The 12,963-nt window shown below is 37.0% G+C and overlaps 1 protein-coding gene across 15 annotated transcripts in view; it reads left to right on the forward strand.

The window, feature by feature from the left end:
- LOC145278112 (uncharacterized) overlaps positions 1 to 12,963 on the forward strand; it is a 274,399-nt gene that overhangs the window by 38,472 nt on the left and 222,964 nt on the right. For all 15 annotated transcript variants that reach the window (XM_080130385.1, XM_080130390.1, XM_080130398.1 and 12 more), the window contains exons 5-7: positions 2,375 to 2,590; positions 5,384 to 5,518; positions 7,184 to 7,315. In XM_080130385.1, coding sequence (XP_079986511.1) covers positions 2,375 to 2,590; positions 5,384 to 5,518; positions 7,184 to 7,315 — 483 coding nt within the window. The remainder of the gene's footprint in view (positions 1 to 2,374; positions 2,591 to 5,383; positions 5,519 to 7,183; positions 7,316 to 12,963) is intronic.

A 12,963-nucleotide genomic window follows, 5' to 3' on the forward strand; every position in this document is an offset into this window, starting at 1 on the left:
TGTGTGTGTGGGAGGTGGGGGTGGGGGTAACATCCCTGTTAACCGTTCGTAACTAGAATGCACCCTCTTACCTGTGGCACTTGTCAATCTCTCAGTGCAATTGTTCACCGACCCGGAGTTAACAAGTTTGATTTTATGTCACCAATAACGTTTTTTCCCCTTTTCCACTCAATTCGACACAAGCCAGTTGGGTTCAACTCGTACCGCGTTAACCGTGTTATTGACACACAATACGACTTGTGGTGTTCTTTGGAGTCTGAGTATAAATAAGTCTCCCCAGATTACCAATACTGTTCACCTCCTTCGAAAACCTTAAATTTGCGTTATCACAACAGAAGCTTACCATTGATTTCTTGCTGGCAGCAACTATTGGTCTTCACTGGAATTTGGGTGGCAACAAGACTCCTCAAGGTCACAGTCCTCTAAACCCTTATCCAGTGGAGGTCTGTTTAGTGCTTTCTCTCGAGTTTGAACAGTGCTCAATACGTGAGTGGAACTAGGTAGTAACGTATAAAATTATATGGCAATCAAGCTGCAAAGAATCTTTCACGTTTCATCTCCGTAAGGAATCATCACGCTATTTTATCCTGATTGTTCACTGCGAGGACAAAACATGGAAGGCTGTGTAGCTTCCTTGCTATATATTTTCATAAATTACAATATTTAGTTGACAAACCATTGAAGATGACAAGTGAGTAGGGCATCCAAAATTGGGACAATAAAAATTAAGATGAGGAGAGCACGCGTCCAAAAAAATAAAAACAACTTTATTTGAAATGTGCTTTAGAAATTAGGCTGAACCATCATCATCACATTATCATCATCATTGTCATCATCACATTCACCATCATCATTGTCATCATCACATTCACCATCATCATCGTCATCATCATCATCATCATCATCATCATCATCATCGTCATCGTCATCATCATCATCATCATCATCATCATCATCATCATCATCACCATCATCATCGTCATCATCATCATCATCATCATCATCATCATCATCATCATATTCACCATCATTGTCATCATTATCATCGTCGTCGTCATAATCATCATCATCATCATCATCATCATCATCATCATCATCATCATCATCCATTACACGTCGGCATGTGGTGGACGGCTTTAAGAAACTGATTCCCAAACAAACTTATATCTGACCAGGTCTTCTATTTCTTAAATCCATCCTTATCACTTCATCACATATTTTCATTGGCGTTCTCCTGTCAACTAACACTGTCACATCAATTGCTTAAAAAAAAAAAAATCAGACACTCTTTTAACGTGACCATACTATCAAAGTTTCCTGTTTTGCACTTATCTCCCTATGCTATAAATATAATTTACTTTTAGTTTATAGATTTATATAGCACATGGGCATTTCATAGTTGAATTAATTAGAAATGTTGGGGTTAATTTAACTCTGAAAAGAAGTTCAATTCTCACACGTGAGAATGCGGTGATGATTCTGAGAATAAGTTCTGAAACAGGAATATGGCGGCAACTTTCATGAGAATGAACACGAAAAATGTATAAAATATTGAAAGCAATTTTACTGGGTGAGCAAAAAAAAAAAAAGGCATTTAATACAAGAAAAAGATGAATGCTCAGAAACGAGGAAGATTGTTAAATTTGTGAAAACGTGGTTCGCGGGAATTTTTTTGAATGAAGAGTTCGAGCAACAGGTGCACGTGTGCTTCCTTCAATTCTGGCTCTTTTCGTGTTGACGTAAATATATTCTGCTTCTTGGCCTTAGTTGCAATGTAAGCGAGCATTGAAGGGTGGATAATGACTGTCTTTTTGCAATCGCCAGGAGATGCAGCGAGAAGCAGTACCTGTTCAATGTGATTACGGTGAAGAAAGAGCGGATGGCTTTCAGTGATTGCCATCGAAGCCTTTGTAACGGAAGTTCAGCCGCTAGCCTGCTGGGGTCGAAAAAGAGGCCGGCACGCAACGTGTGAGGGATTTTATAGACTGGCTCACATGAACCTTAAGAGAGTAGGGGATGGAATTCCTGATAGCTCAAAGAGAAAGGGAGAAAGAGAGAGAAAGAGAAAAAAAAGAAAGGATGAGAGAGAAAGAGAGGAAAAGAGAGAAAGAGAGGGATAGAGAGAGCAATAAAGAGAGAGAGAGAGAGAGAGAGAAAGGAAGACAAAGAGAGAAAGAGAAAAAGAGAAAGGATGAGATAGAAAGAGAGGAAAAGAGAGAAAGAGAGAGGGATGGAGAGAGAAATAAAGAAAGAGAGAGAGAGAGAGAGGGAGAGAGAGAGAGAGAGAGAGAGAAAGAGAGATAAGTTTCGAATCTTCACAATTGTTTATTATTTCAAACTTCGATTTTATTAATTTTCTTTCTTTTGTTTGCAGAATACCATTTGCAACAAGTATGGATGGGCGGTCGAAAGGAACACGGAGTTTTCCAGTGGAAAACTTGTAACGACCATTATTACAACATGACCTACAGCAACTTTCATTCGTCCTCTCCATTTCGAAGGGATTACATGGCTCTGAAGTATTACGAGGGCGAAACGTACTTCATGTCAGAATGTAGACCAAATTTTCAATATTCCGTCATTTGTGAAAGTAAGTCGACTATATTGATGAAAATTTCAAGTTGGGGGGAATTGATTCAGATGCAGACGAAAGGGTCATTTCTATTTATGGGATGTCGGTCACCAGTTTTTTTTTCAGGGATGTGTTTTACGCCTGTTTTAGGGTTTTACTTGTTTTGTAATGGAATAAGTATTTTTAAGATGAGCCTGTTGCGGGACTGTGGGTATCGGTGTTAATCCCGCAAAATCCAAAAAAAAAAAAAAAAAAAAAAAAAAATAAATAAATAAATAAAATAAGATAAAAAAAAAAAAAAAATAAAATAAAATAAATAAAACAAGATAAAATAAAATAAAATAAATAAATAAAATAAATAAATAAAATAAAATAAAATAAAATAAATAAATAAAATAAATAAATAAAATAAAATAAAATAAATAAATAAAAAATAAATAAATAAAAAAAAATAAAATAAATAAAATAAAATAAAATAAATAAATAAAATAAAATAAATAAATAAATAAAAAAATAAATAACTAAAATAAAATGAAATAAATAAAATAAGATAAATAAATAAATCAAAAATAAATAAATAAAATAAAATAAAATAAAATAAATAAAATAAAATAAAAAAATAAATAAATAAAATAAAATGAAATAAATAAAATAAGATAAATAAATAAATCAAAAATAAATAAATAAAATAAAATAAAATAAAATAAATAAAATAAATAAAATAAATAAATAAAAATAGAAAAATGTCAATTGCGTTTAACAATCAAAACAAAAGATGACCAAGGCGGAGAATAAAGTTTATTCAAAATTTATTTTCTCAAAATTGAAAATAAGTGGAAATAAAACCCGGAAAGTTTTCCTTTAATTGAGATCCTCTTCCTGCGATCGAGGTTATAAACGTTCTTTATGAAATGAAGTAGGAAAAGTTAAAATTCTAGCTAGGATAAACCAGTTCTTTTCAGAAATAATTAAAACATAAAATTTAACAAGAAAGTAATCCTGGCTAGTGAGGTAATTTTTAAATGAAATTAAAACAATCAGAATTCAATTGCTTACTTCAGCAAAAAAAATCAGATAAGGGTAAAAATCCATTTCCAATTGGAGAATTAAATGACTGGTGCGCACGAGTTTAACGTCACGAGGACGGAATCGATCTTGTTGTTTACAACATGCTGGGCTTGGCTCGATTGACTAGATTTGGCACGCAGTGCCCTTTTTATAGGTAACAGACCGGCTCCCAGTGAAAGCTATTAGAAAATCTTTCTTTGAATGCCGATTGGATGAAAAGTTAAGGCCCCTGTCATGTGGGGTGCTTTCAACTACGTCGGTGCGAAAAGACAGAATTTTAATTTTTATGTCCGCAGAATTTGCATAGGTGTGGAAAGGCGAATGTGCGCATAGCTGAAACGATCTTTATACAGCCGTGCGTGCAACTGGGTTGAGTCGAAGTGTCGAAAATCAATTTGCAAGCAAACATGCATTGCACGCTGCCATTATTCTGGTTGAGTAGCCCTTGCCATCGTTTGTTAGGGTGACGGCGAGGCTACGATAAGCTAGATTCAAAGAAATATTTTCAGTGAAAAAGATTTGCAGGGTTTATAATCAAATGTGAGGAAACGAGTGTCATTGTCATACGATAAACAAAACAAAATAATGAGTTAAGAAGACATATATTCACAGAAGAGATATTTTATGTAATGTTTAAGATGGAAGTTATAGCAATAGGAAAAATAGAATATTTTTAAAGTTTTTGTAAAAACAAGGGGGTTCCTAAATTGAGACATTGAAGACGTCTGAATCAATTAATTAAGAGCCGCACTTTTCAGGGGCCAAGAAAAACGTATTCAAAACTTCTCTGCTTATTTGGCTTTTTAAAGGATTTAAGTGTCTCCCAGAAAGATCATTTCAAATAAATACAGAACGTTTTCTGATTAGTCCAAAATATAATTATTTGTTTTTATTCAGGATAGTGTATGCGCAGATGACCTGCGCACAAATGCATTTACGTATTTTGATTTTGTACGTTGATGTGTAAATATCGACTACTACATATTCTTTATGCTAGTAACATTCACCTTACACAGGTTGAACCGGTTTCCTCCAAAGGAGGAAGTTTCATGGGAATATTAAATTCAGCACCAATTGCATGTATTTCTTGGTCAGGGCAGATGAAACGATGACGTCAGTTTTTTTGTAGTTGCTGCAGGGTGGTAGCGACATCCCCCAGCATATAGCAAGTGGTATTCCTAAATAGTCACCCACTTGGTACTGACTAGGTTAAACGTTGCTTAAGTTCAGTGATTTAACGACAACCTGTGTACCAAAGTTATGCCGTATGCATTGGAACATAATAAGTTGGAGCAGATTTATCAATGCAAGCCACATTTCTTATTTAAAAGTTAAAAATCAACATGGATTACAATCAAAATTTGTACAAAACTGTTTCTGTCAATTTACAATTTTAAAAGCTCTTTTAAAAAATGAATTCCAAAACTTTTTTGGATTTGGATTGCTTTATCCGATTTTAATATTTAGTTCCGATCGATATTTTTTTATCGGCAAAATCTTCAGGGATATTTTATATGCACCAAACAACGCACGAAAGCACTTGATGAAAAGAACAATTTTGAAAATATGAAGATTTTATTGAAACAAAAAATATGAAATGTGGCCTGGAGTAATTTCTATATAAAAAAAAAATTCTACAAATTTGATCATGTAGTTTTTTTAAATATTAAGATTCATTACAACAAAAATGTGAAGTGTTGCCGACTGATGACGCAGCTAAAACAAACTTTTCTTCTTCGACAGAATGTCCAATTGGAAAGTATGGCCCCCACTGCGATATGAATTGTGTAGGATGTAAAGACAACCTTTGCCATTTTGAAACCGGAAGTTGTATTCATGGATGTAAACCTGGCCATCTCGGCCCACACTGCAGTCAGGGTAAGTGAATATAATCCGTTTCTACCTTTTGAAATACAGCCTACTAAAACCTGATTGTCACAGCTGGTAAATTTCAAAAATGCAATTTGGACGTGAGGACACTTTAGAAGAACGATATGCAATAAAATTCTGTTTTAAACTTGGAAAAAATGCCACAGAAACATAGAATGCTTCAGCCCATCTTGCATGAATCGTGCATCAGAAACAGAATTATATTGCATACCGTTCTTCTAAAGTGCCTTTACATCCAGATTGTATTCTTGAAATTCACACACTGTGACAATCAAGTTATAGTAGTGTATTCCAATTTCTGCTGTAGCTGTTCATTTGAACCTGAAATCATAAAAGTTGGTCAGTCATCTCATAAGATGTATAACAATAACATACTGACTTTTAAAGTTTCTATGACAATTTTAAATGCATCTACAAAAATGCCTGGAAACTTATTGAAGACTCCTCGTAGCTCTTGTGCGTTTATTTTTTGTATTTAGCCCTTGTGCCTTTGTCAGGGTAAAAGTAGGGAGAGACGAAAATGTATCTTTAATGCTAAGGTTTTGCATTTGAAAAAAATGAAGAAAAAGACAACACAGACGACACCTAGCAACAAGTAGATCTAAAACAAGGGCGATAACTCCAATTGTTTTGACATGCAAATAATAATCTAATATATAAACGGCTATATGTCTGCCTGTCTGTCGGTTTGTTTGTCGGTCTGTCTCCATATTTTCAAACTCTATCTCTACCGAAACTAAAATTCGCAGAGAGGCGTTAGGCACCTCAAATTATTAGATTTTTTATGGTCCGTACTTTTATGGGTGTTTAGCCTGTTAAAACTGTTTTTAAGGGGCAAAAAATGTGCCAAAATTGCAAAAATCGTTAAGCATTTTGTAAATTCATCTTAATTTATTTTTAATTTTTAGTTGTTTTCTGTGCGTGTAATGTTGATGCAGTGGTAACGTCACCAGCTTTGAATGCTACAGTTTAGGTTTCGATTCTAGCTGATGGCACCTAAATACTTTTACTTTTGAAATCACGATTTTTATAATAAATACGAAAGTTGGACAAATTAAAATATCATGTTTAAGCGCATTTTACGCCTGGGAAAACCGCCCCCCCCTACGCTAGTAACATAAATACTGAGAATATTGTATTATTTGTTCCTCGCCAATCTTTCACGAGAAACACCCGTCTGGCTGAAACTACTGTCAATAATTTTTCCCACTCTTTATCTGTGCCTAAATCCAAACGTAGATTCCATGAGCAAAGCTTCTTTCTTAGAACTGCACGCCAGTGGAACTCTCTGCCGCTTGCCTGTTTCCCACCTGACTACAACTTGGACGTCTTCAAGTCCAACATAAACAAACTCCTGACAAACCGCCCCCTTAAGTAAGACACTCTATCAAAATCCCCAATACTAATGATTACTACAATACTATCTCATTGATTACTGTACACGCAATAACCGTTATCCCTGAGTGGCCTTCGGGCCTTGATAAGTGGTGACCCCCATGTAAAAAAAATAAATAAATAACGTAATAAACAAAGGAAAAATATCACTTTTTAGGTGCAGACTTAACTGACTGCGATGTTATGCTGTAAAATATTTTCTTTAAAGTAAATTGAGTTGTATACAAATGTCTCCAAAAATTCTATGTAACTTTGCAGACTGTAAAAAAGGCACCTATGGAATCGATTGTTCGAAAAGATGCGACAATTGTCTCTATGGAGATTGCAATCAAATCACAGGTAGTTGCAACAGAGGATGCATCGAAAGACATGCAGGTCCATTCTGTCATGGTAAGTCATATTTTTGATTTTTTAGTTCTATCTACAGCTGTGCATATGTGTGAATGTACAGGGTGGAACGATAAAGTTGTCGCCTTAAAGAAAACAACGCGACAACTTTATTTTAAAACTTTTCTTGAAAAAATCAATTCAGGTAACTTGATTATGAAGTAGAACGATCAGGCTGGCTTTAGTGTTGTGGGAGGTCATGTTGGTGATGTATGACCAAACCATGTAGTCCAGTGGGTTTAGGTTGCCAGAGGAGGGGGGGGGGTCCAGTAAGAGAAGGGTACAAATTCGCAGCATGCCTTCTGAAGTAAAGCCTGGGTCTCTTTGAACTTGTGAGCTGTTGCCGAATCCTGCTGCCACACCCAGGGTCTGCCAGCAGCACTTGATTGCACCAGGGGATCACCACACTCTTCAGCACATCCAGGAACACTTTGGTGTTGACTTTCAAACCGACTTCGAAGATGTGAGGTGGCATGATGTGGCCTTCACTTGAAACCACACAAAAGACCATAACCGTGGCTGGAAACTTTGTTTTCATCACTCTGGGTACGTCCCTATTATTCATGTCAATCCAGCGATGCATTTTATGGGTGTTGGCAATGGTCCTGTTGTCATAACTTGGACCAGTAGAGAGTATCAGTTGTACAACAGCACATCCCGAATCTCGCTCGTTGAACATTGCGTCCCTTTCAGACATGATAGAAGACTCCTATCACTATTGGAGTTTGTACATGAATTGCCAACAAGTAAGTGGCCTGCAACAAACAAAGAAAACTGGTTTTTATCAAATGGAAATGGAATCTTGTCGTCTTTTCTAAGGCGATAATTTTATTGTTACATCTTATATTTCTTTGTGTGTGTGTGTGTGTGTGTGTGTGTGTGTTTGTTTGCGTGTTGTGAATTTGTTACTCTCTGAAAACGGATCATTCAATTTACATCTAAGACCCCTCTTCCTCTGATGTCCTCCTTTCTCCTTCGTCAAAGATTGCTCATTGGATAAGATTCTTAATCTTACTCTCTTGTTCAGAAGACATTTTTACGGAATTTTTTATTTTAATTTCAAATGATGTATTTTCAAATAAGTTTTCGTCATAATACCTTTACTTTATATATCATTTTGAGGGACATTTTTTGCTCTATCTAATCGTTTAAATTGCAACCGTTTTAAACCAATTATGTTTTCTGTTCAGAAAGTTGAATTCAAGAAGGAAAAAAAAGCAAATTCGCAAAATTTCTCATTTTAATTCAAACTAAGCCAAAAAGCTGGTGAAACAGTTCGTTATATCAACAAAGCATTTGACCCAGGAACCACTACGGAACGCACAGCATAATTGTGTTTTAAGAAATTTCGTGACAGCGACGAGTCTTGAAGATGACGAGCATAGTAGTTGGGCATTGGATGTTTACAATGATCAATTAAGAGCTTTAATCAAAGCCAATCCACGCACAACTGTTCAAGAACTTCTGAATTAGATGTAAAGTATACAATGAGTTTCAACCACTTGAGAGAGATTAGAAAGACAAAAATACTTAATAAATGAGTGCCTCACGAATTGAATGACAACCAAAAGGAATGCCGTTATGATCATTTTCCCTTCTCTTTCGCAACAAGAACGACCCGTTTCTCGACTGTGTTGTAACTTGTGATGAAAAGTGGGTTCTTTACAACAACTGCTTATGAAGGCCTAAAAACCACACAAGGATAAGGGATAAAATGGGTGTTAGGTAAGAATAAGCGATGATGGAAATTTGATAACTTACTTTTTTTTTTTACAAGGTAGTCACCACTTATCAAGGCCCGGAAGCCACTCGGGGATAAGGGTTATCGTGTGTACAGTACGTTAGTTTTGGAGATCTGATAAAGTGTCTTACTTAAGGAGGTGGTTCATCAGGAATTTGTTCACATTGGACTTGAAGACATCCAGGTTGTAGTCAGGTGGGAAACAGGCAACCGGAACAGAGTTCCACAGGCGTGAACTTCTAAGAAAGAAGCTTTGTTCATGGAATCTATGTTTTGATTTTGGCACAGATAAGGAGTGGGGAAAATTGTTGACATTGGTCTCAGCTAGACAGGTGTTTTTCGTGAAAGATTGGCGAGGGGGGACCAAAGATTGGAGTTCAGACGAGTACCTGCCATGGTAGTAACGATAAAACAAAGACAGGCTCGCAACGTCTCTCCTGTGGGAGAGAGGTTGCAGGGAAGAGAAAAGGGCATCATCCGCTAAGCCACAAAGCCTATTTTGTACTCTGTCAAGGTAGGATAGGCTGTTTTTAGCAGCTCCTGCCCAGATGTGGCAGCAGTACTCCATCCTTTGGTATACTTGGCTTTTATACAGATAGAGAATTGCATCAGGGGTGAGATATCTTCTGGAGCGGTAGAAGGATCCCACCATTTTCCAGCGACCTTGGCAACAGACTTGATGTACGTGTTCCATTTCAGATCAGGAGTAAAGGTCAAACCCAGAAGCTTGTCAAAACACGGGGCCTCACCCAGACGAGAGCCATCCATCACAATTGATGCCAGATGGGGATCAGAGCGTTGATGATGTAAAGATAGGAGCTTGGTTTTAGATGCATTTAAAGTAACCAGCCACCTCCTCCCCCACTGTACCACGCGCTCAAGATCAAAGGAGAGAGAATCTGAGAGAACTTTGTCATTTACGGCCTTTGATGTGTTGCCATAGATGGTCGTGTCATCAGCATAGATGTCAACGAATGATTTAAGTATGTGTTTTGGGAGATCATTGATGTAGATCAGGAAGAGAGTTGGGCCTAGGATGGACCCCTGAGGGACTCCGCATTAATATTGATGGCCTCTGATTTCTGCCCATCAACTACTACTCTTATGAGCCTATCAGAGAAAAATGATTTTATGATCAAGAAAACATTTCCAGTTATACCATAGCTGGACATCTTGTGAAGTAGGCCCTTATGCCATACCTTATTGAAGGCCTTTGATATGTCAAGAGCAATTGCCCTAGAGAGTCAAGAGATTCACTAATCCTATGAGATATAACAGTTAGCACATCTGCTGTAAATCTAGCAGAACGGAAACCATATTGCATGTCACTAAGAAGGTTATTTCTGCTGAGGTGGTTGACTACTTCTTTATTTAATATTGATTCCAACAACTTATTCATGACACACAGGAGACTTATTGGTCTGTACTTAGAGGGGGATGACTTATCACCTGAATTCTTAAATACAGGGCATACTGATGAGGTTTTCCAGGGTGTTGGGAAGTACTTCTCCTTAAGGCAATGCTTAAAGAGTTTTGTAAGTATGGGGGCAAGTTCTAGTTGAAGCTTTTTCAGCACAATGATTGGGCTAGTTGCTTTACTGGAATCAAGGTTCTTGATTAGCTTGGCAACCTCATGCACAGATATTTGTATGTTGCAGAGCGTATTGTCCGTTATAGGAGGAAATACAGGGAGTTGATGGCCTTCGTCGCATAGGGTAGAATTAGCTGCAAAGTTCTTGGCAAATAGTTTGGCCTTGTCTGATGCTGACGAGATGACCTCAGGTCCATTGACGATGGTTGGGATAGAACGCACGCTTCTGTTCAGGATCCTGTTTTCTATTTGCCAAAACTGGTGGTAACCAATCCGCTGCTCAGCTACTTTGGATTTGACGGACTGAGCATATAGCTCTCTTGCATTTCTTATTACTCTTTTACAGAGGTTACTGGCAGTCCTGAAAGCAGCTTTAGTCTCAGTACATCTATTACGTTAGTAGTTATGGAAAAAGTGATTTCTGTGCGCGATGGCAGCAGCAGATTCTGGGGAGAACCATGGCTGGCTGTTAGGTTTTTGTTGGAATTTTTTGGATGGTATGAATCTATCTATGCCTACAATTAGCCATTCAGTCAGGTCTGATACTATGGAGGACACCTTTTTTAAACATCGAATGCAGTGGTAGATCGGATATAAGTGTACGGAAGCTATCCCAGTCAGCGGTAGAGTATCGATATACAGTACAGTGGAGAGGTACATCTCCAGGCTTATTGCATTTCGTTTTTATCTTTACTGATACTACTGCATAGTCGGAAGATCCCAGAGGAGACAGAACGGAACTTTAACATAGCTCAGGGGAAGTTGTGAGAAAAAGGTCTAGAAGGCTAGCATACTGACCGGAAGTATTGGGCACTCGGGTCGGTTCATGGACAATCTGAGTGAGGTCATAGGCAATGGCAAAATCATGACAGAAACTCCCCTCATCATCTGTCTTGTTAGAGTGGGTCAGCCATTCCGCATTGTGAACATTAAAGTCATCACAAATGTGGATGTTAGCTGAAGGGTGAGCAGACAGGATGTGGTCAATTTTTTCAGATATGCTCTTAAGGATATTAACTCCGCTGTTGTGGGGACGATAGAGAACGAATATAAATGCAGTGGTGTAAGCAAGCACAACTCGGAAGCACATATAAGGTAAATTATGGTCTTCTCTGGAGATATCCCTACCACACGGAAAACACATATTCCATGTCCATGGCGATCTTGGGGGTCAGATTTAGATGTTAAGTTAGAGTATACTTTAATTATGAATTCGTCAAGGGAAGTGGTCGACCTAATGCCAATTTCACTTAGGAAGAATATGTCTGGTTTCGTCTCCTGTAATTGTGTTTCAACCTATGGAAGGTTGAAACGTAGACCTCTGATGTTGGAGAAGGAGACATGATAGTAGGGGTCTACCTTGTAGGATGGGGTTCTAGGTTTACATGTGTTATTTTTCTGGAGGTATTTTATGTTGAGGATTGGGATTTGTGGAATAGGTCGACAGACTTGGTTAGAGCAGGACAGAGAGGGAAGGTAAAAGAGAAAAGGAGAGGAAGATTTTTTTTTTCATTTATTTAAAAAGACAACTCATCATGAACTTGTTTATGTTCGACTTGAAAATGGCCATGTTGTAGTCAGCTGGGAAGCAACACTTTATTTAATCTATGGGGGTAGCATTCTCTTGTTCTGTCAACCATGACTTGGTAGAAGTCCTAAGTAATTCAGAATTGTATTTTAAGCAATGCTCACACTGTGAGTTGAACCATCAACCTCCAGAAAAGTGTACCTTTGAACTGAAGTTACCAAGTACTTTATTCATTACGCTATGAGTTCTGAAGAAAGTCTCAGGTAACATCGAAACGTTGTGAAAATAAGACTCAAGATGAGAACAGTAAGATACTGAAAAAAATAATGAAGCATTGACTTTCGAATAGAACCCTTTATTTAATTCATAGGAGTAGTATGTTCTCATTCCATCAGCCATGACTGAGTAGAAGTCCTAAATAATTTGCTGTTGTATTTTTTGAGTGCCGCCCGTATTTTTTGAGTGCACTATGGGGGATGCCAAGTAATCTGAAAGTTTATTATTATGATCATTGTTGATGCCGTGAAAATAGAATGCGAGAAAATATGTATCGAGACGAATTAGGTATTTTTACAGATAAAAGATTTATTGTAAAAATATTTATGATGAACAAAAATATGTAAAAATATTTATGGCAAAAATATTTATTGTAAAAATATTTATGGTAAAAATATTTATTGTAAAAATATTTATGGTAAAAATGCATCGAGAATGCTAACGTGATATGTTAGAACATAAACAATAAAGGGGATTTAGTGATGACATCAGGTGATCGTAATGCTGCGTGTACT

The sequence above is a fragment of the Euprymna scolopes genome, chromosome 6 (assembly GCF_053919585.1).
Source record: "Euprymna scolopes isolate OS-2025 chromosome 6, ASM5391958v1, whole genome shotgun sequence".
NCBI classification, from domain to species: Eukaryota; Metazoa; Mollusca; class Cephalopoda; order Sepiida; family Sepiolidae; genus Euprymna; species Euprymna scolopes.